At 34.1% G+C, this 24,413-nt stretch overlaps 1 protein-coding gene across 1 annotated transcript in view; it reads left to right on the forward strand.

The window, feature by feature from the left end:
- Positions 1–24,413, forward strand: part of DIAPH3 (diaphanous related formin 3) — a gene marked incomplete at both ends in the record, with an annotated part of 197,483 nt that overhangs the window by 49,540 nt on the left and 123,530 nt on the right. The window contains one exon of the mRNA XM_084226963.1: positions 89–203. Within this exon, the coding sequence (XP_084083089.1) occupies positions 89–203 (115 nt within the window). The remainder of the gene's footprint in view (positions 1–88; positions 204–24,413) is intronic.

The following is a 24,413-nucleotide window of genomic DNA, read 5'->3' on the forward strand; positions in this document are numbered from 1 at the left end:
TATTTAATGTGCTTTAGACTTTACAGAGCCCAGTTTCTGCATAGTATCAAAATAATTAATAAAATTTTGTTTTGTCTCTTGCTTGTAGATCAGGCCTCAGGAGATGACAGAATCCTGTTTTTGGGTTAAGGCAGAAGAAGACAAGTATGAGAATGCTGACATGCTTTGCAAATTGGAACTAACGTTTTGTTGTCAAAAAAGGGGTAAGTAGCTGATGGGTTTAATTTTCAGCTTTTGGAGATACCTTTAACATTATTGGGACTTAAATAAATATATTAAAAACCCCTCAGAATATAGCATTAATGTTTTTATTTCTAAGTGGGATGTATGAAGAAAAAAGTCTGAAAATGCTAGACTTCTTAAAGTAGTAATATTGAACTATTTTATGTAAACATGACAAAAATTGTATGACCTGTAGGAAAACTTCACAGGAAAAAACCCCAAGAAGTTCTTCTGGGGGGAAAAATGGGGGGGAAATGTAATAAATAAAATATTATACAGATTTTATTTATCACATTTTAAAAAAATTAATATTTTATCAGAATACCTTCTTCAATTACTGAAATCTAATCTGGAGCCCAGAAGGTGATGTGTTTGCCCTCAGAACTGATATGATAATTGATCTGTGTTGCATCCATGATGGATGATAGTCTTTCAGTGATTTTTTTTTTTTACTTCTTGATAAACCTGTGGGAACATAGGTCTTCTTTGATATTTGCCTAGCTTCTTTAGCTTTTAAGGCATTATGAAGCAACAGAATATTTGAAAGTATTCCTAGCTTTAAAACTTTTCTCCTTTCTATGACAGTAAGTAATTTTAGTAGTAGTTTAGGTTATTCTGTCCCATACATAAAATGCCAGTTACTTCCTGATGCATTTTTCTCTACCTCCTTTGTGGTATCAGAGATGTAGTATTTTAGAGCAGCCAAAGGGTTGTGATTTCTTTGCAAATTGAGCAGGGGCAATTGTATTTTTACTTTGTTTTAAAAATTCTATTTTGATATTTTTATTAATTGAATGACATGGCATTCTCAAATTTTTCCTTTTTTGGGGGTATGCTTTGGTGTGTGTTATCCAAAATTTTTTTTTACCATAACCAAGAGCTTTATTCCACTCTTGTCAAAGCATGATTTTTATGCCCTAGCAGTGTTTCTACTGATTTAAGTATTATAGCTTGTATTATATAGCTGTATTATAGCTGATACCTAATAATATTAAGAATGTTGTACAAAGAGAAAAAGGCAAGAAAACCTCACCATAGACATTTTGCTTGAATCTATTAAAATAAGTCTAGAAGCTAATTATGGTGCCTTTATAATGTTAGGAGAATTCCCAAGAATATTCCCTGAATTAATAGGTTGGAAGTTTTAAAAGCCACTGGAGGAAATAATTTCCTATGTGTAATTAAACAGTAAAATTTGGGAGACAAGATGATGTTCAGGCCAAACATTTTAATGCCTCAGAAGAGGGTTGTGAGTCTCCACAGACAGCAAGAACATTAGAGTTAACAAGATTAACATCCCTCAATATTTAACGGAATGGACTGAATACATTGTTTTGACAAAACCCAATAGAAGAGAGTTACTGGATCTACAATTGGAAAGTCAGTGAAGTACACTTTTATACCAAATGTGTGTGTGTGTGTTTGTGTGTGTTTAGCAATTTAAAGACTGTGGGCTCCAGAGACAAATTGACAAATTTATTTCTTTTTTACAGGTGAGGCTTACTGCTTAATCATTTTAGTTTTAAATTTTGAAATCTCTCTCATTCCACATGGGTGATATAAGTGTGCCATCATCTTAATTTTTCAAATGAAGTGGAGACACTAAAGATTTTATTTAGGACAGCAAGTAGGTGTCTAAAGGGCAACATGGAGCTAAATTTCATCTTTGTTCAAGTGAATGGTTTAGAGAACTTTAAATGAAAGCTTAAGTGTGTTAGTAGGCAGGACCAGATCTCAAGGTCCCTTGTTGACAGCATGAATTCCAGGATGGAGGACAGAAAAGCAACTGCTTTTGTTCTCATGACCATGGAGAGAGGGGATACTTCTTTGTAGCTTATACTTAATTTACTGCTTTTAACAAAACTTACCAAAGAAATTAGAGACATACAGTTTTCTTCACAATCTTGAGGAGATTTAACAACAGGCTCTTTAAAGTAGAATCAGCAAGCTATTCACTACATTCAAATTGGGAACAGTCCTTAACTATTTCTAAAGCTTTGTGTCTAAAACCAGAAAGAAGAGAAATTGAAAAAGATGCTGTAGCCAAATTATGGCATGCAAAGAAGGAGTTGGTTTCCACTCTGCTGAAGGGTCTGCTTATGCACTCTTTTCATTAAAATCTTTGCATAAGAAGAGATATCTGGTAGAGGAAGCGGGGATCAGAATGTTCAATGGTGCTTCAAGTGAATTTTATTATCATTAAGTAAAATCAAATGGAGGTACTCAAATATTCAGTTGGTGCATTTTGCCAGCTAATATGCCAAAAGTATATCAGCATTGATCTAGAAAAGGAAATCTTATGTCTATGTAAATAATCCACTGAGGAATTTTCACTAGAAAAAAGAATACAGAACAGTATAGAATAGATTTGAAGATTCAGCAGATGTTTGTACAGGAGTTATAAAATGTGTTGATTCTGAAGGGGCATTGAAGCAATTGAAAAACTGAAGATGTTATTATGGAGCTATGAAAGAAATATTGTTCCAGGAATAAAGAAGTAAAAGAAGGCCTAGCTTCAGACTGTAGGAAACCTTTGTTGAGCATATCCAGGGATATTTTGGAGATGTGAACCACAGAAGAAACCCCTGAAGGTCATCTGAAAGTCTAACAGCTTTTTGTATAGGGACCAGTCTAGTTTATCTTGCTCAGGACTTTCTTCAGCTGAGCTTGAGGTATTTCTCAAGATGGAGATGTAAGGATGGACAGCCTGTTCCCACATTTGTCATTGTGGTGAATTTTTTTTCATAATATCTTTTGGGATATCTTTTGTTGGAACATGTGCCTATTTCCTCTTGCTTGTTGTGCACCTCCAAGAATTCTGGTTCCCTTATTTCCAGCCTTCTGTCTGGTTATTTTTTTGTCATCGGTAGGTTTTCCCTTGGTCTTTATTATCCTTCTCAAGACTGATGACTTTTCCAACTTTTCTGTCTGCATCTTTATGTTTCAGCCCTAATCATATTGATGATTTTCTGCTCTACTCATTCCAAAGAGGCTATACTTTTTTTGAGGTGGAGAAACCGATACAAAATATTCTAGATACTTCTCCCTGAGAGTGAGGAAGTATCTCCCTGAGAAGGGGAGTAGAGGGAAATAACCACTTCTTTGACTTGTTGCTGGCAGCAGTCTTGGTACTTTACTGGAAGAAATGTTTTCACTGTGCTGCTTGCTGATGGTGATTGTGGAAAGTCAACACAGACTATGGATGATATAGGGTAATTTCTTTTGCGTGTTATAAAGCTGGTTTTGTCACTTTTCGAAAGTTGAATAACTTTGTGAAAGCAGCCTCGAGATGAATACTGAGAAGTATCAAAGGATCAGTTATTGATGGTATTCTGGTAGCAACTTACTGAAGATGAAATGCAATTTTTTTCCCATTGATTTAGAATTTACAAGGGCATAATGGCAAACCAACTCCTTTGCCATAAAAGCCAGAGCGAGAGGGCTCCGTGTGTGTCCGTGTGTGAGTGCATACTTTAGGTTGTTATTCCTGTCCATGTTGAGGTGATATCCCTGACTGATACAGTAAACCTATGATCTGTGAAATATCACTGGATTATTGTTGTGGTTACCCTTATTGTGGGTTTGCTTTGGCCATTGGTTTTGGTTGTGAGTTGGTTACCTGAGTAGAGTTGGTTTGGTGTACCTCTGACAGCTCCATGACTATTCTCTGGCTGAGGGGAAAGAAAAGTAACTGACAAGTTCTGAAAATGAGGTAATGAACATGGTTGGTCTGCATGGGTGATCTTTGCATATGTGATACATTTTAATGGCAAAAAGAAGGATTGGTATGAAAGGTGGTTAGAAGAGACATGAAAGAGAAAAAAATGAAATATCAAGAAACTAAGGACAACCCACCAGGGTTAACCTCATGATCTCAGACCAATGAAGAAATTCTGTGTAAAGCCTTTCTGGCAACAATGGTTTTGAAGGAATCGCTTACTATGATTTTTGGAAAACATTGACTAAATGTGTGACTTAAAGTTAGTTGATATGTGAAATACTGAATAGCAGAGCTAGAGCTTACATGTGCTTTTATGTTATTTAATCCTAAGAGATAAGATGAACAAACACAAATGCTCATTTTTGAATGTCAGCTGCTTTGTAATACACTGGAAGCCTGATGGAAGAATAATCACTGGTCTGTAAAGCTAACATGCAGCTAACTTTGCTGGAATTATTAGATGTACAGTCAGGGGAGTGACACTTTGCATAAAAGATAGCATGAGCTCTAGAATCATGGATATCTTGTGGGGGAAAAGAATCCTCCTGTGCAAAACCTTGTGAATGGAAATTCCTTCTAATGATAATTTATAATATTATTAGCTCTTGGATCACAACATGAATATTGTGAGAAAATGTTAAGATTAGAGAAGCTGAATATTTTGTGATAATAAAGTGGGAAATTTAACTATATCCAAGATTTGAGTAAACTTTGTATTGTAATACAGAAAAATTGCCAGCAGCTAAAGCTGTGAGGTAAAAAACTGTGTGTGTCTTGATAGGGAAGTTCAAGATAGTATTGCAAGAAAAAAGTTAGCATTAAAAATGTAAAAGTGTGAAGACAATGGGAAAACTCATTAAATGTATCTCTATAAATATAAACAGGATGTTTTTCACATATTCATTGTGAATCTTGAATTTCTTGTAAAGGAAGCCTTTGCTTATTAGCCTAATTAGCCTTCAGCTAATTTTGAAATGTATATTTAATTTTTTGTAAATGAAGCTAGGTAAGGAATTGGTGGGACCACTTGGAGACAACTTCAAAATTTCAGTAGGTTCAAAGAACATTAGAAAAATCCAGGGAAAATGGTCCAAAAGAAATAAGAGAGGTGATATTTGTAGGAGGGAACTTTCTCTTTTGCTAAGTGAGGAGAATGGATTATAAGAAGTAGTAAGGCTGGCGTAATGTCTTTTCTTTGAACATCTCATTGCAGTTCTTGTTTTTAAATCATTGATAGGACTGCCATGTTACTTGGTGTGGCTTCAAACTACTGTGTTTAAGACTTACAATACTGAAATAAGGTAAATTTTAATATGCAAACACTGGGTTTGTGGAGTTACTTTGAAGAGTACTGGTGTGGAGAAGATTATCGCAGTGAGTTGCTGAAGTCTGTGAGTAAGTGTAATTAATGTAGTGAGACTGTAGTTGTTAGGCATAATGTGAGATATGTGTTCAGGATAACGAGAGAGAACCAGCTGCATATTCCTTACAGTAATCCTTTGGGTGATTGAAGTGGTTTGCCAAGGTGATTCCAAGATTTAGGAGATTGTATAGAGTACACAAGAAAGCAACCTCTAACCAGAAAAGAAATTTTGAAGCATTTCTGTCCAAAATTACGAGTTGGAAATCTCATGTATGCAAAATATAAGAAAGCTAGTAGTTTCATGAAATATGTGCTTTATAATTAATGTGCTGTATTTATAAATATCCTACCAATAAGTTGATCTGGCTTGATCCAAAGACTCTTATGTTTAAAGTGATAACGTCCAAATGAGGATTAGAAATTGCATATCAAACATACAAGAAATCACTTGTAAATTCTTCATTATTTTTAGCAATGTGCAGATTACTGCGGCTAATGGGAGATGGCATGAAAAAATTAAAAATGTTCTCTTCTTTCTTTTGTAGATATCAAAGGGAATTAATCTAGGAAACTCGAGAGAGAAAGATTGCATGATCTCTCTGTATTTTTTTTTTTTTTTATCAACTAGGACAGATTTTCATCCTAATCTTATTGGAAATGGCAGTGTCTGATCCCATCACACCAGAGCTCCTGCCAGACTTGATTATTCAGAAATAAAGCACTTCTGTGGGAGTACTATCTCTGTTGGCACTTGACTTGAAAAGGTCAATATGGTTATAATTTTTTTTCCTCCCCTGTATACTCTGTAAGAAAAATCAAGAGCTAAGATGCTATACTGCCAATTAAGTCTCAAATTTTTTAAATCAGAAAAGAGAGTAAATGCTACCAAGAAGATCAAATTAGCAATATAAATCAGTTTAGTGCCGTGTTTAACACGCCACAGCCTACCTTGCATAAGCAAGAGAACATGCTGTCATCCATCTGAAAGATTAGGTGGAGCCCAATAACCTTGTATTTTCCTCCTCCTCCAGAGGATTTATCAGCGGTAGCTCCAAACTGTACTACTTGTAGAATCTTCTTATTACAAACCTGTAAGACTGCCAACAATATAGTTTAGTAACTTCTGCTATAATACAGCACTGAGTAACCTGATTACCTTTTAATGCAACTGTACAAGTAGAAGTAAATAAAGCCTGCTATGCATTTGTTTGGCTGCCTTTCAGTATCATCCTAGCTATCCTGAAAGCGTACTTATTCAAAAAGATTTGTGCATATAAAATCAAATAAGGAAAAACAGTTTATTTCTGAAGAAGGCAGGAGTAAGTTACAAGCATTTGCCAGGAACAGCAACTAACACATTGGAATGTCACCGGTATCTTGCAATTTGAGTGTATCATCTTCACATGGAGAGAGTGAACGGTATATTTAGTGTTGCTTGGGAGTAACTATATTCTTAGCAAATAGAATGATATCTGCTGTTATCCTTTTAAAATATTTGTAGCAAATCATATTTGTTATGTAAAGATTGTTGCACAAGAATCAGTGAGTGAATATACTTCTGTGGTGCATTGAGCTTGGCTAACTGCCAGATGCCCACCCAACTGCTCTCTGATAAAATAGTAAAGCTTGTGTGTCAAATTCAAAGCAGGGAGGTCACTTACCAATTACTGTCATGGTGAAACAGACCCAATGGAGGGAAAATTAATCCAACTTAATTTTTTTTTTTCTGATGCCCTGTCATGGATAGGAGAAACATTCAGTTGTTCAGACTGTTAAATGCATTTAAAGAAGTGGGATGTGAATAACTCTTAAAACCTGACTTTGATATCCAGATAACTCTGTGAATGTGTGGCAAACAAAAAAATAGAAAACCTGAAAAAAAAAATAGTATAGCAGTGGTTAAAATCACCTAACAATAACTAATTTTTTTTTTTGAGTTTGATTTTTTTGAAGCTAAAATTATGGCATGTTTTCCCCTTTATTCTCCTTCTTTGAGAATTTCTTAGGATGACTTCTCCCTTGAATTAATTAATTATCGAATGACTGTGCCATCAGTGTTCTAATCTATGTCAGAATCATGAGTAACATTAGATCATTCTTCTGCTAGGACTGTAGGAAAGGGTGTGTCATCATATGTTGTAAATAGGATTGGCAAACCTTTTATTAGATAAGGTACTTTGAGTTGTATTTTCAGTTAAGAAGTACTTTGTCAGATAGTGAAAATACATTATTGAAGAGTTTGTTACAGCATTTGTAAGCATCTACCTAAGTACAGTATTAACCATACCTTAATTTTAATTTTTTTTACCTTTTTTTTTTTTCTTTTTGACAGAGTAGTAGTATGTGCTGTTATTAAATGAGTGTTTCTTACCTTCTACACACAGGCTATTATTTCCTGTCAGCTTCAAACCAGATTGAGTGCTAGCCTTTTCTGCTCAGTGAAGTGCCTGGACAGAGTAGTTCCTTTAGTTCACCTTTAGCTTTTTCTTTCAAACAATTGATTCTTTTTTTTTTTTAATAGTTGATTTCCACAAAAAATACAATATCAGTCTGCAGTCACTTTATGTTTGATGAAAATATGACAGTATATGCAGGGTAACAAAAGCACTCCACTCCCATTTCCCAACACTGTGGTAGGAAAAGCCTTTGAAGGCTTCATGTTTTAGAAGCAATAAAAGTGTTCCTTTATTGACTTCTACTAGGAAATGTTTCCATATTGTGAACAAGTAAGATCTTAGAGGAGGTAGATATTATTTTCATGTATCCAGAGATCAAAAAAAGTCTATTCAATTTCATAAAGCCAAAACTATAAATACCAACAGAATATAAAAACGAGTTTGGATCCTAAAATGCAAGTTATAGAAAGTCATCCCAGTGCCCTGCTCTGTCTAATAATTTTGTTTATTTAATGGAAAATACTCACTTTAAGAACTTCAATATAATTGTCACTATACTGGCGAAGAGGATTCTGCATGAATTAATTTGCTAATATTTGTATCACACAGGAGGTGTAAAATTCTACATCTGGTACAAACCTATTTTCATGGGTTTTTACCTCCTATTTGGTTTTGCTACATGTTTATGCACTAAATGCTTTTGATGAATTTCCAATCTAATTGCAAGCATTTACGTCTGACTAAAGGTAACACTATATTTGCGTGTAATAAAATCTTCATTACAGTGCTGCTTTTATTGCAGCCTTATTTCATTGTGAATTGAGAAAAATAATTTACATGCAAGAATTGTTTAACAAACCTTATTTGGCAAACCTTCAAAGTCACTGTTGATGAAAATTATTAGCATTTAAATTTCCATGAGCACTAGTTTTTGTCCTTTAGAAAATCTATCATTTAGTTTTTCAGTGAATGGCTTGTTTCAGAAGAAATTCATTTCAAGGACAATTCATTTTAAAAAACAAAACAAAAAAATAAATCAAGTTATGCATTAATGGAGCAGTGATGTCCAATTAGGCAGCTGTTAGATAGTACTTGGGTACTGGCATGCCATGCAGACCTGAGCAGTATTATATTTGGCAGTCTTTGGTTCTGTTTGCATTTGATCAGGTTCAGCTGGAACAATAATTTAAGTTATTCATATGTATGGCTGTAGACATTTTCTTTTCTTACCCAGTAGGATTACATACTCTTCATTATCTGCTAACTTTGTAGAAATATGACCTGGCCTTATCTAATAAGTAATTAATTTTCTTAATTAAAGTGAGTTCTTAGTTTAAAAAAGCAGTAAGTTGAGTACTTCATATGAATTTTTCTGAAAGAGGCTTCCATTGTGGGCTACTGTTCTCTGCATGATCTCAACAGGATAAATTTATCATACAATTTCCTCATTCTAAATAGGTTTTTCTAGTCTCTATCTTGTCCTGATAGTTTGCTGACAGATATTTTAACTGGGTTCTTTGAATATTTTGTATGAAATAAACTCATCATGAAGCACTTTTGTAAATGTCCTGTAGATGATGTACCCTTCATTAAGAGCAATCAGGTTCTGAAGGCTGTGTAAGAATTGAGAGATTTTATTTGATCTGAAATCACTGGATTTTTTGGGGGTTAAATCAGAGCTTTAACAAAATATTGTTTTACATAGGATATAATCTAGCTGCACGTTCTGAAAACTTTTGTAATAGGGCAGGATGGGTTTGCACTGTTGTAGTTGTTGGCTTGCACAATAGTTGGGTATTTACAGTGAAATAGTGTTTTCAGATAAATTCTTCTTCTGGATGAGTTTGTGGCATTCAGTGTCATTTAAATTTAAGAGAATGAGAGCATGGACAACATATCCTGTCATTTTTAACAACTTCATATTTCTGTTTTATGGCGTTGCTGCTCCACTCTTCTTATTTTTGCAAATAAGTGGAACTGTACTTTTTAACTCACAAGATAGTTCTTCAACCTTACTCACCTCTAACATCAGTTCATGAGTAATGAAACTTAGAAATTTCATCTGCTGTATTACTCAGCTTAACAGTTGTAAAGACTTAATATTTCCTGCTGTGCAATCTGACTTGTCCTTTGATATAGAAATGCCTTTTTCTAAAACTGTAAACACATATGTATAGCTGGCAAGGATAAGAAGCTAGAAAGAGCCTGCTTAGGCTGATTGCTTATCTTTGCTGTTCCTACACTGTGTGGTGTAATGTCTTGGGGCACTTAAAATTTGCCTGCAATGGACTTGATCTATATGAAACAGAATTATGGTTTTTGTTGCTGGCATATCAGTGTAAGGTCTTGAGAAGTACTGGGTCATCTGGTTGAAACAGTGGGAGGATGAAAAAATCAAATAGGTGTTCAATTGTTTGAATAAATGCTGCTACCAAAGCTGACAGCATGGAAGGTAGCTGTAGCTGGAATGCTGTAAGAGAAACTGGGATTCAAGGCATGGGTGCACATTGCAGCAAAAATCTTGGCATCTGTAATTCAGCAGATCTGTAATGCTGCTGTGAAAAGAAACAAACATGGATAGATGTAGCTGAAACCAAACCAGGTTAGATCACCTTAACTTCAAAAATCCAAAAGAGAAAGTTTATTTTCAGTACTAATCTAGTAGTGTGAATTACTGTTCTTGAACTGCTGTTTTAATGCTCTGTAGAAGAGAAGCGGTAGTGATAAATGGACTCGTTCAAACTTTAAAAAGGGGAAGATAAAATCCATTTGCTGCTAGCAGTTGACTCTCAGAATGTACCTGGGATTGTTCCTTATTCAGCAGAATAAGGAAGAGGTAGTGATCAGGTGGGGACAAATGGTGACATAAGCTGTGCTGTGCAGATGCATGCTTTATAATAAACAAAAAGAATCTCTGCCACTTCAACAAAAATAGGTTTTTGAGAACAGGATACTCATATGCACTGAAAATAGACAGTTCTGATCTCCAGGTTTCTGTTGCTGAGAAGCTGGGAGTATAGACTCAAACTCAAAGTAGGAAGCATATTTGGAACTATATAAAGCTCTCCTGAAACTACAGTGGCAAAAATAAATCAGTGTGAAAAAAATAGGAGAAATTAAGGAACGAAGCATTCCTTGTATGAAGGAGCTAATGTGCTTCTGATTTGTCAAGAAAAGAATGTGATTCATTTTGCTAGAACTCATGTTTGCCTTTAGGATGAAATGCAAATTGTGTTATGCTTAACTTTCTTAGAAATAATAACACAAATTGTTAATTTGTATGAGTCCTGTTTGTTTAGGGTTGTTAGTATAGCTCTTGGTGCTTATGCCATTCCAGACTCTGAAGCTAAGGCTTATTCTTTGATCACCAGCTGTTTACTCAGGGTAATATTTGTATTCTACCTTTTGAGGAGGAGGGAAGTCATACAGATTTAATGAAATTATAATTGTGCTGGAGGAACTACACTTACATATAATGATGTTTAGGTCAAATAGAATGAGTTGTTACTAGTAGAACTACTAACTAATTTTTATGCAACTAAAATTAGACTAATTTCTCAAAAAAATATCTGCAAGGTCTACTGACTGGTCAACTGTTATTCATACATGAATGTAACAGAAAGAGAGGGATAAAATCCTATTCTACAGCATTTAGAGATGCTAACTTAACAATATGAAAAAGACTCCAGCTGGCACAAAATAGACTTTTTTTTCCCTTTTTGTCTTTTCCCATTTAAAAAACTGTGGCTAGAGTAAAGATGTGTGAAGAGATAGTAAAGAAATACTACTATTGTTCTCATATGATAAATTATATTTTTCTTCACAAAAAAATGTGTGCAATAACCAAATCTGCATGGACTAATTATGTGGAATCGCTGGAATAGAGACTACATCATCTTCAGTCTCGTAGAATTCTTGCACAGACTTTGAGGAGCAGGAATTCAAGTAGCTTTCATTATACAAATTTTGTTTGCCTGAATTGCTGGAGGAATGAGAAGCTTTCTGGACAGAGGCTTAAAACCTTGGTATTTAGAATTAGCCTAAAACTATATTTACAGTATATTTGTCTGATATTCCAACTCAGGTATATGTATTAGCTTATCAAATATCTGGTTTTGTTGCAGAAATACATACCCTCTTTAACATAAAATAATATGAAGTTACATTCACTTTTAGAATGTGATGTGGTATTAATGTGTTCTCCAGCCAACAAAGACAAGAATTCACTTGCAGTTCCAGCATTTCTGTTGTTTCACTTCTGTCAAATAGTGTGTCAGATAGAACAGCATTTCAGTAAGAATGAGTGCTGCAGATCTCTCCTGCTTACTTTTTAAAAAAATATTCTAAAATGGTGACTGTTCTTAAAGCTTGCTTGCAATGGATGCTTTCTGAGTTTGAATCTTTGTGTTTATGATTGGCTCATCACTTCATTCCTTAATGTACCACAAGAGTGTCTCATAGTACAGTAAATGATATCTGTATTACTGAATAGTTATTATAGGTTTGGTGAAAGAGGAGAGAAAACCCTAATACAGATGTTAGAAGTAATGTCAATTGAACATCTGTAATAATGCATAAGAAATGTGATTCTGTAATTGGAAGATGCACAGTGATGGTTTTAACTAGAAAATTTTTTGCACTTTTTGGACAAGTCAAGTCAGTGTTATTTTCTGCAAGATTTATTTTCAGTGAAATAGAATACTTGTTGTCTTGTAACCCAGAATCCAGTTGCTTCATTGATTCCTGTTTGTGTCATATTTTTCATATTTCTCTGTCATATTAGAGAGGGCTTTTAACAGAATATTTTAATTTGAAGAAAATGTAGCATTTTCTTTGCTATTTATATGGAATAATACACTGAATGTTAAATCTTTGAGTCTATTTAAATATTGCTAAGCACTTAGCTTGTGAATTAATGGAAAAAGTTCTTTTGTGGATTCTAAACCTAAATTGCAAAATTTACTTCAGTCTTTGTATTTTTTATAGTAGTGATTAAAAGCTTTTAATGTGCAAATTGTGAAAAACTGTTCTAAGATTAGGACACTTGCATGTTCTTGGAAAATAGTACTGCAGATTATTATACAGTCTTCACTTATACTCTTCACTTCTGAGGAAAAGGTTAAGGTCATTTACACATTTGATGTGCATCCTGTTTACTTTCCTACAGAAACTGGAACTTTTTTTGTCTCTTTCTAAATAATGTATATGTTATAACTGAGCAAATGGATTATGTTTATGATTTGAAAGAAATCCTCATATCCTGTTTCAGAGTTGAGAACTACATAACTCTTCACATTTTATTTTACTGCACATCTCATGCCACTGACTACAAATAAATAGTATGTACCTTTTTGTAGAGTTTGTGTGGCTCTAACTGTTACGTGCAATCACAAAAAATACACTTTAAAATACGAGGAAATTTATGGAAAGGGAAAGTGCTGTATAAATGCAAACATGAAAAACAATGACATTTCTTAAAAGTTTTTTTACCAGGTAGTTTTGTGTTGCTGAATACAAGTGAAGACAAGGAGTAGATGAGAAAATCATATTAACTGGCATAGATTATAAAGTTTTAAAATGTAGACTTCTGGAAAGTGATAGTAGGAAGTAAGGACTATTTGCACAAAATCAGCCTAGAGAGTATGACAGCACTGCTAGGTTAAACTTCTTTTGAGAATGAAAGACATGCTTTTCTTTCAATATCTTAGTTTTGGCACTGCAGTATGGCAGACTTGAAATAATCAAGCAAGCTTTATTGGTTTTAGTGTGTAACCAATATTTCAAACTTATTTATTTGGAGAAAAAAAAAGATGAAAACTTCTTGTATCTTTCAAAAAGTTGGATCGGTGCATCACCATCAGAAGCGGCACTGAGAGCACTGTATTACTTTCCCCTGTTTCATTTTATTCTATTTATAATCTGGAAAGAACAGATGTTGTTATTTCCAGTAATTAACCAGATCAACCTAAACCCCTCTCTCTGTTACACGTTTGGATAGGCATTGATAAGTGTATTGATAGGAATCAGTCATGGTAGTTCTAATGGCTTGTTTTTCTTATAGATTGCTATTGAAAAATATTGGTTAATGGTATTAAATAAATCTTTTACCATACAAAGCTATGTCTTATTTACTGAGTATTTTATGTGAGAGTCCTTGTATCCCTAAGGAAAGAAAATACTCTGGTAGCTGAGTAATCTGGTAGGGGTATGTGATGCAATTTCCTTGTGCTGTAGATATCTTCATGAGTATGTTATGAATAGAGCAATTTTATCTGTTACAGTTTCTGATAAATTGACTTGTGGATAGAGTTCCTAGGTGTTCCTTTCCTTCTTGTTTAGCCTGGTTAGTGTTCTTGTTGTTCAAGACTTATTTCCAGAGAATCAGAACTTTAATCGACGGTGTATAAAGTCATAAAATTAACAAAATTATCATTGCCTCATTTTATATGTTTTTCTCAGTACTTTTTATTTGATTTTTTCTGCGTCAGATTGGTCCAAAATCAATAGCTTAAATGGGCACTCTTCTGAACAGACTTGAATAATTTGCTTATTACAGGGTATATTAAAGCATATAATCTAAATAAAGGGATGCTCCATTTACCTTTATTTGCAATCTCATTATAGTTTAAGACTATGAGAGTTTAGTGTTCAGTATGATGAGCACAGATTCTTAGCAGTGTAACTCATGAGCTTAGAGGGAATACCTTCTTGCTTGACACACAGTCTATTGAAGCTTCTAAAACCTCATTTACTCTTCCTAATGTCTTACTTTAGCTACTCCTAATATACTGGGCAACCCTTAAATGTGTCTAAAGTGGTCTTACAATTTCATGTAAACTGTAAAGTGTTAGGTATAAACTTTTAATCTAGAAAAGATAGAATCCAGTCTATCTTGATAGAATCCAGTTGTATCCAGCTTCAATGTATGAGGTCGGTCAGATCTCTTGGCTTATAAAAGACTCAGAAATGCTATGGTTTCTTGGCTGTTGAACATCTCCCTCTAAGAAAAAGAAAATAATACACCCCCCCACAAATGAGCTGCCTTTGCTTGTGCTCTGGAACACTTAATTTTTTTCGCTAGTTAATTTTCTAACATTTTTAAGAGTGTACTTAGGAAGTAAGTTGAAATTGTTTATCAGACTTTTTAGCAAAAATTATTACAGAAATACTTAAGAGTAATTTCTGTGGTTTATGAGCTGAAGACAGCATTAACTGTATGAGCTGGTATTTAATTTCAAAAACATTTTTCAAAAAATTATTGTTAGCAATGTTAACACACTGGAATAAGTGTGGAGGTCAAGGTGGGAAATAAGGTTTAGGTGACTGCATTCCCTTATCTTTTTCTGCTGAGGTTCAGCATGCTTTTAAGTATGAGTGACCCCTTGAATTTAAAGAACATCTCATAAACTAATTGTAAGTGTTTGGTCTGAAGTCCTCAGGCTGTTGTCAGAAAGCTACTTTTGATGTGCATTATATGACTGAAAGCCTCGTATTTGTGATAGTTAATGAATTCCTACTGCAAAATAGGTAAGGCTATTAATTATCTGTCTTATTGTGGAGGTGCAGTACAGACTTATGCACAGTAATTCTTTATTTTTAATTAACTTTTTTTTTCTACAGAATGTGGACTATGGTGTTAGTATTCATCTATTAACAAGTTAATGCTGTTGATAATACCTGGATTTATTTATTAAATACGGCAAGTTGAGCCACATGGAGATTTTGTGTGACCTTGATTGACGTTGGCTTTAGTTATAGACCTCTGTAACTTGTTTATCATGCAAGTACTCCCTTGTGCTTTGGAGATTTGCTGTTCAGTACAATTTGTTTATTACACTTAAAAGTGGATTACTTTGTTGCTTGCTGGTTTCTCTAAGTTTGAAAGATACATTAATGCTGCTTTCAGTAAGTAAATAATCTGGTTCATTTGGATTTTTCTCAGAAACTATTTTGACATATTTTTATCAAGTGGAATGTTCCCATGTGCAATTGAGAGCTTGCTTACCTGTAACATGATTGCTTACATGTATATTGAGCTTCAAATGCCAGGTTGAGTTCCTTCACAGAGACCTTTCTCAGAAACTGTATGTGCATGCAATGATAGTCTGTGTTTCAGAGAGAAAATATATTCTCCTATTTCTTGGACATTCTAGAGTAAATCTCCTAAGATGCACATAGCACAATAGCTATGCACTTTGTGCATCTGTGCTGCAGATTGCTCGCTCCTGTTCATACACTGTCTGTTTCCACAGTGCTAAGTACTGTAGCTTAGTTGAGGTGGAATGTAGCATTCTTGCAGGGAGACAGATATGTGAGATGTGGACATTCCCTTAGTAGAGCAAACCAAACATTCTTACAATTGTAACTTCTATTGTTCATCTTAATTTCCTTAATTCTAGTTAATTTTAAACCTTAGTCTTTACTTTGAGGACTTTACATATACTTGTAAGAATAGGTAGATAGAATTATAGCTGTTGCTATTACTGTTGTTATTTGATGTAAAACTAATGTTTAAAGATGATAGTTTAGTTGCTTAAGTATAAGATGATAAATTTTCTGAGTTTTAGCATGTTTAAATCTGCCTGATGGTTTAATGGCTGAGATAATTTAAATTAAATAGACACTTCTGTTACCTTAGATTTCAAATGGTTTAAACTAAATCAGACACTCATTATTGAGTAATGATTATGACAAATCAATATATTATGATTTGAAAAAAATTTATGTAAGTAGTCTTTTTGTAATCAACAAGATTATTCTTCTAAAAAAAGCTTAATAGTGATCAAGAATTATCGTTTCCACTGTTATTTTCTAGTAGAAATCATAATGATCTGTTAAATTTCTGTCTCTGCACTGCTTTAGATTTATCAGTAGGTTTCCAGTGCATGTTTCTGTCTTTGTGTGTTTTTCTTTAATTTTGCATGTATTATGTGAAATCAGTGTAATGTCTTATGTTACATTCTTGTACCATGTCTTATGTATCCAAATACTTTTTAAAAACTATTTATGCATGTCTTTTTGACTTTCTGCTGCCTCCTGTCTTCACCATAGCAACTATATTCTTGAATCTTTTTTCAGCCTGTATTATGTCTTGTATTACTTTTACCTTTCTACGAGTAAAAATGATTCCAAACTCTACTCATCACACATTCATATTAAAAATGGATCTTAACATCATATTGGATAAATTGCTAATTTGTGCTTCTCTGTAAACCTTGCAACCTCTGCTTTTTAAATAGGTATGTATGCTATGGTTTTAGAGATTAGGAAGCAAAACATCTTTATTTTTTCTTTCATTTTTGTTGCACTTTAGAACTGATTTTTAAAAATATTTGGTTGAAAGTATGATTTTTAGTATATGTTGAAAATAATGGCTATGCAGCTTTAAGTATAGATTTTTTTCCCCCAGTAGCAGTTTTTAAAAATGTGTTTTCTATTATAGTTAACTTGTGGTTTTGAATGTACCCATTTAAAACAATGCTACTTTTATAGTTTCTAATGAAGAAATGTCATCTTATGCCAAAGTTTCAGTTTTTCTTGGAAAGGCTATTGTCACAATAGGTTTCAAGATAAAATCATAAAGTAATATTTTATAAATTTCTCTAATACACAACAAAGAAATTTTTTTTTCTACCAAATTTCAGAAAAAATGCAGGTCATAGCTTAGAAACAGCTATGCTTCTAGATATGTACAGTATTTAAGTGTAAATGTAAACAACAATAGCTTTGCATGTTTATTGACAGAATTAAAATGATGTCCCCGAGTGCCATGTATAGTCAAGTCTAAATCCATGAGTTGATTTGAAGTGGACAGAAAAAAAGAGTATTTTAAAAGTTGAACAGGTCTGTTACTGTTTTTTGATTTGTAGCTTATGTGGTTGCATTTTTCTCACAAAGTAAATGCAAGAAGGCAATTCTGGATCATTTTTGTGGTGAGATAGCTTTAGAAGTAGAATTATTGTGCAGTCTCAATGTCTGCTGCTGAAAACCTGGATGATAGTAAGGGAAATTGTAGCTGTCAAGTACATGTTCCAATCACTGAATAATGAATCAATTATGTTGGTAGTTTTGATCAAAAACAATAAAAATATCAACATTATAGAGCTAGCGTAAGCTTGTGTATTTCTAATCTCAGTGTCATATTTTTGCACGTGGATAGCATAGAGAAACATTGCTGTTTGGTTTTAGATGATACTGAATAGAGTTATTTTGAACATTACAGATGTTGTACAGATGGGACAGCACAGACTCATTATTTGGGGACCTAACTTTTGAAACATTACAGGATCTTTTTGATTTATTTGGTTTACTATTTGAAATATTTGTAGCAGTATGGAAAGAAGTACAGCTAAAAAGGACTGGAAAGCTTTGGAAGAAGAATTTTGCATTTTTTTCATTGTCTAATACAGTCTGGGTTATCTATGGTGTTAGTGTGGACAGTTTTAAAGTAGTCATGAAAAATTGAAGGCTCTACTTAGAAGTGGGAAACTGCTGTATTACCTCCCTCCTGCCTCTTATAGAGCAATGTAAATGCAGCCACATTTTTCTTCAGGTTGACTGGGTAAAAGGCATTTTGGATTCAACTGCTGAATGATTTCAAAGAGACAACAGCTTCCTGTTTTTTTTCTGAGGAACAAAAGCTTAATTTTTTAGAGTGGATAAAAAAGAAAAAAGTTGGAATTACTGTCCCGATTTTGAGTATTGATCAAATCAGTTCTTAAATCCACCAACTCGATTATAAAACATGACATTATGAATATGTTGTTATGACACAGTATCTCTTTTTCTTTTCTTAGCCTGAATTTAAAATCACTAAGCCAAATTTTGTAAAATGTATTATAAAAAAGGAAATGAAAAAGAGAGCATTTTCTTCAGAGGTTCATGAATTGAGCTATGGTCATCTCAATCCTGCATAATGAAGGCAGATCATTGTATTTGACTATGGGCAGAGTTCAGACCACTTCCTTTCCTAGAGATGGTCAGTGTTTGTACCTCTGATAGGGGAAAAGGAGAGAAGGGCAGGAGCATAGCTGACAAAGAACCTTCAGTGGTGATTACATTATGTTTAGGAGTCTTGATTTCTGAAGGCGGAAACCAAAAAATGCTCCCTTATGACTATATGCCCTTTTCCCATTCTTGTACTTCATTTTGGGTAAAATGAAATTAGGTAAGGTGAACCGGGGAATGAATTAAATGAGTAAGCTGCTCTGATGCTTTTTTTTTGGTTTTACATGTGCAGAAATTTTCGTCTTTTTCTTTTCAGAAAGGTTTATCCATCCAGAATGCAGAGATACTAGATATATATTTATTTATTTTTAGCTGAGGATTTTTTTCTGCTGTAGACTTTTGGATGAATTTTTCTTCCAAAAGTTTATCCATCTAAAGTTTTGCTGGGTATGTGTCTTTGGATGCACTTGAGGTCCAGTGGAGCCCTAGTAGAGAAAATAACTCAAATGGGTGGATAGAATCGCAACTACCTTCTCTTCTTCCATAAAGTCCTTCCATAAAGCACTGTTAGCTTTGACGTGTTCTTAATCCCATTTTCCAGAGTAAGTATGGGAAATCTAAGAGCTTTTTGAATTTACTTTTTCCAGAGTAAGTGTTTGAAGTGTGAAAACTATAGACAAACAATGCTTAAGTATTTAGGAAAACTAAATTATCACCACCTGCCCACCAGTTCTCCCCTCCCCCCCCAAAAAAAATAAAGGCACCATAGGAGAAACACAACCAACAGTTCCAGCTGCTTTCTCTCCATTCTTGACTTGCATTGGTATAGTTAAACCAAACCAAAACATCATGTTTGCATCCCATCTGTTGTAAGTGTGTCAAATTCTGTATTGTATAGAGACCCCAAAAGACTTCATTTGCAAATGCATCAGACATTGTTATAAGGGGAATGAATGGGTGGGATTTAGGATGAATAAGCATTGATTACTATATGGAGAGAACTTTATCATAATAGTGGGGTTGTTGGTTGCTTCAAATGCATTTATGATTTTACCAGCTGTTCTCTTGCTGATATCTCTAAGAATCAAATTGCTTTTAAAAGAGTGATATTTATTCTGTAAACTCCAGGATGCTGTTCCAGGTAATGGATGGTGTGTGAGTAGAGCACAGTAGAGAGTTACACACCTGTTAGAGAGAGAGAGAGAGAGAGAGAGAGAGAGAGATTGCTTGTCAGTGATTGGAATTCATTGAGGCATGTTATACACATGTACAGATGTAACTTTTTCTATTTTGAATATATGAGGTTGAAAGTAAAGTTCCTGCACCGTGTTTGTATGGAAACCTCCCCAGCTTTGGGGAAAACCATGATGGCCTAAAAGTATACTTTAAGAAATGGCAGTGGCTCAAAAAAGACTAGGGGTGTACTTGTGCTCTTACATTAGAAACTATAAGTGCATTTGTTCTCAGTGTTGCCTTTGGGAGGTAGGTGCTACACAAAACAATTAATTGATTAAGAACAGGTTTTAAGCTGTACCTGAAATCTTTCCTGATTCCTGAAGACTTGTTTGATGCAGAAAAGTAAGTCTTGTACTTTCTTTCATTCTTTTGTTCTTTCATTCTTTTGTTCTTTCATTTGTAATTGTGCTTGTCCAGCTTGCTACTAGGAATAGATGCAGTGGTCTGTCTCCATGCTGTCATTATGTGTGGTCTTTTCCTAAGGCAGTGGAAAATTTTAATTTAAGTCTGTTTCTTTTTAAAATTGAAATTATTTTTTCCCTACACAATAATTGACATCACTATCTGTTGCTGGAGGCCCATTTACTAGTTTCAAGTTGAAGAATTTGGTCAGGATGTAGGTTTCTAATGGATCTTCAATGCAGTTTTTTTTCTGCATTTAAAGTCAGACTTTGTTGACAATTTTCTTTCATTTTTATAGCTCTTCTTTCATCACCAAACTTTTCTTTTTATCCTAGTAAAAAGAGTGAATAATTTCTGCAGATATCTGTCACTTAATAATAACAATACAAACAAAATCCATCTTTATTATGAAGTCACCCTTCTAACTATGAATAATTTTAAAGAAATAATGTTTTTCTAGATATGGAGATTTTTCTGTTGCTGAAATGGAACACTTTGATTTCAACAATTTCCTGGGAAACTACAGATAAATGTAGATGGTGTTATCCTCTGACTTCAAAAAAGGTTGAGTTTTGGGGCAGCAAAAGCAAGAGATAATGCAGCATTGAACTGATTCTTCAAGAAGAAACAGGGAACATTATCAGCACATGGGAGTATATTAAAAGAGTTAAAAATCTGAAATTTTTTTAAACATTATTTTATTAGTAATCTTGTTAGGTTTTGTGGTGTGGGTTTTTGTTTGGTTTTTATTTTTTATTTTTGTATCAATACATTATAATAGCCATAGATTAGGTAGATATATAGTCTATTTTCCTTTAGCTTATGGAATGCAATTATACAACTCTGTAAACAGTTGTTTTCCTTAGTGATTTGTACTTGATCTGAATTGTTTTGTTATATTCCTAAATATGACACTTACAGAGGAGTACAATAAAGTTATCATCAGAGTTTTGTAAAGGTAGTTTGTGATCTGGGAGTTGTATAAATTATTCTTGCCATTTTATTAGCATTTAAATTAATAAATGACAAGCTAAGCTTCAGTTTATATCATGTGACAATTTTATAAATACTATGGAGCTGTGAGCTCACATATTTCGATATTTGTCATGTGTTCTGGCAAAATTTCTGGCTTAGAAAATATAATGCAACTGGATCATTAAAGCCTAAAATATGTTAGGATTTCTCTAGTTACTAATGAAATATCTTGAAAGCTGCTGAACAGGACAGATGACTTTTAAAGCTAATTGTAATTCACTGAGGCACACTATAATCTATAGGAAAGTTCACCTCTGCACTTTTCCTCTTCAGTTGTTGTCTCAAACAATTATCAGCAAGTTATTGTTCTGGTATGAGCTATGTCATGCTTCAAAGTGAGATGGAAAAAATTAATGAGGGTGCATGAATGCTTGTTAAGTAGATATAGTTATGCTCAGTTATGCTCTCAACATTCTTCACTATGACTGTTGAGATTGAGGCAATGTACTCTAATGAGACCATGCAAACAAATGTGCTGATTGACAGCTCTTGCTTTAGCAATAAAAAATGTTGGCTAAATGCATATTTTGTTTGAGCGTAATCCTTCCAAGTGCTTGTGCACATAAAATTGAAGTGCTTGTGCACTTGAATTTAACTTATACTGTGAACCATTATTGGTTTTTTTCTGTATTCGATTATGTAAATCCATTTCACTGCTTTTATTAGAAACTGTGTATGATATTTAGTGATGATTACAAGGGAATCATGCATCATTTAGTAGTTATAGCAAGGGAATACTGAGAGGGGTTTTATTTATTTTTGCTAGGAAAAAAGAAGACAGCACCTTTTCTAGAAATTATATTCAAAAATGACTGAGGACTTTATTTCAAGGAGAGTGAAGTGTGTGTCAGATTCAGCATATGAAAAGTAAATTATGCTAGGCAGTAGATAACATTTTAGTTTTTTGAAAAGATGACAGTTTTTCTAAGCAAAACAAATATGATCTGCTTAACCTCTGGATTGCAGTAGACTGCCATTGGACCAATATTAATGAAAAGTGGGATTAGCTGCAGACTTGTAAAACAGGTAAGTTTAAGAGGATGCGGGGAATATTGAGAAAGGGTGCATAGGACTATGAGGCTATTAGTAGAGTTTCTGAAGGATCAGTTTTGGGAATAATTATTTATTAAATACTCTCAGTGATCTGTTGCATATGTTAAGAAAAGACTGAACTTAGATGGCAGAGTTTGTCTTAATATTTTCAGATTCAAGAAGGGTAGGATGTTACAGAAGCTGGATGAGTAGAAGAAAGACAAATTTGAGAACAAAACCAAATACATAAGTATGATTGGCAAATTTTATGTTAAAGTTTTAACATAAAATTTTATTTTAAGTCCTGCTAGTTCTGAAAGAGCTTGCTATATTCAAGTGGATTTCAAGTAATCTCAGGTATTTACTACATGTAAGATTTACAAAACCAAAACTGCAGGACTTCTTTTATACAATACCTTTAACTGTAGCTTCACTTGTTGTATTGAAACAGAACTTTTCTTACATAGCAAAGAAATTTTAACATGTTCAATCCCTTGTTCACATTGCTAAATGCTACTGCATTTGCCTACCCTGTATTTACCAGTATGCTGCTGAAGCCCCAGCCTGTACCTGATGGCTGCAGGAGGGCCAGTACACAGAGCAGGAAAGGAAGATAGGTAGCAGTCACTGAAAAGTTTGTTACTGGCTTTGCGTGGCCTTGCTGGCATTCCTTTGCTAATAGTGAATTATGGAGACCTATAGTAGCTGACTGACTACCTTAAGGTGGCAGAGTATTGGTGGTGTTTGAGAATGGAGAGTGTTGAGTGTAAGTGTAGCTATTTCAGGAGAAACAAAGAAACCTGGAAATTAAACATGTGAGAAAGAATCAGTCTGAAACAAGCTCGCACTTCTCCAGTCCATTCGGATGGATTTGATACTGTGTAAGAACTATGGCATAGTTCCCTTGCCCTCCCTTGTGGACAGGGAATCAGAACTTAGTGGAGACGCTCATGCCTGAAATTTAACACTGTGAACACAAACTTTAGGTTAGCACTAGAATCTGTGATTTTTTACTTCAGTTTATGTACATATGGGTATTTTTAGATATATATATGTATTGGTTGTTTACAAAAAAAAGGAAATAAAGGTAAGGGAAGAGGAGCAGAACAAATCCTGGATTTCACAGAAATGTTTCCAGTAGGAAAGCATTGTCATTAATATGTTTACAAGTCACGCTTTGTAATGTGACTTTCAGTTCTACTGTCCCAGACTCAAGGCAGATTAAATCATAGATGCATAGAAGCTGCTGGTATCATCAGGTGAAGAGATTAAATGGATTTCAAATATTTAATTTAAAAAATCAAAGATCATGTTGTAGTGCTAAGATATTTTCTTATTCTTTAAGAAGAGCATTAGAAAGGGAAAAGAACTGTTTAAACCACAAGAAATAAGTAAAAACTAGTCATGAATAAATTGAACTGCAGATTGGTTCTAGACAAGTAGTTCAGAAGATTCAGGCACACTTACCTTGGGAATGCCTTTTTAAGAAAAAGCCCTCAATATTTTGAAAATAGATCTAAAAAATTATGAAAAATGTATCTGCTGTGCTTTGTTTTAGGAGTGACCTGAACTTTGGACCATGAGTTCCTGTTTTACATTTACTAGATTACACAGTAGTTACTATTAATTGTTGCAAAAATTTTCAAGTAAGGGATAGATTTGCATTCCTTTATCTTCTCTCCCCTGCTCCCATACCCCACATAAGGTCCACATTTGTAAGCAGCAGATTTATCAGTGGTGTGTGAGGAAGAGGGTGGGTTGCACATTGCACACATTGCAGGATGGGAGATCCACAGTGATTTGTCTTTTTTTTGGCTTGCCTCCCAGATTTTCCAGCTCATGGGGATTGTAACAAGGGGTAAGCAGTCTCACTCTGACCGTTCAAACCCAGGCATCTGACCTGCAAGGCCACCACTTTCAGGCTGCTGTTCAGCTGATGCCATCATCCTGGAGATCTAGTTGCACTGGCTGACTATATACCAGCATTTTGTGTCTTAGGTTGATAGAAGCATCCCATTCTGATCTCCAGACATGCTTCAGGTGCTTTGATGTACTTTAG

This window comes from Fringilla coelebs (genome assembly GCF_963513975.1).
Source record: "Fringilla coelebs genome assembly, chromosome: 2".
Lineage (NCBI taxonomy): Eukaryota > Metazoa > Chordata > Aves > Passeriformes > Fringillidae > Fringilla > Fringilla coelebs.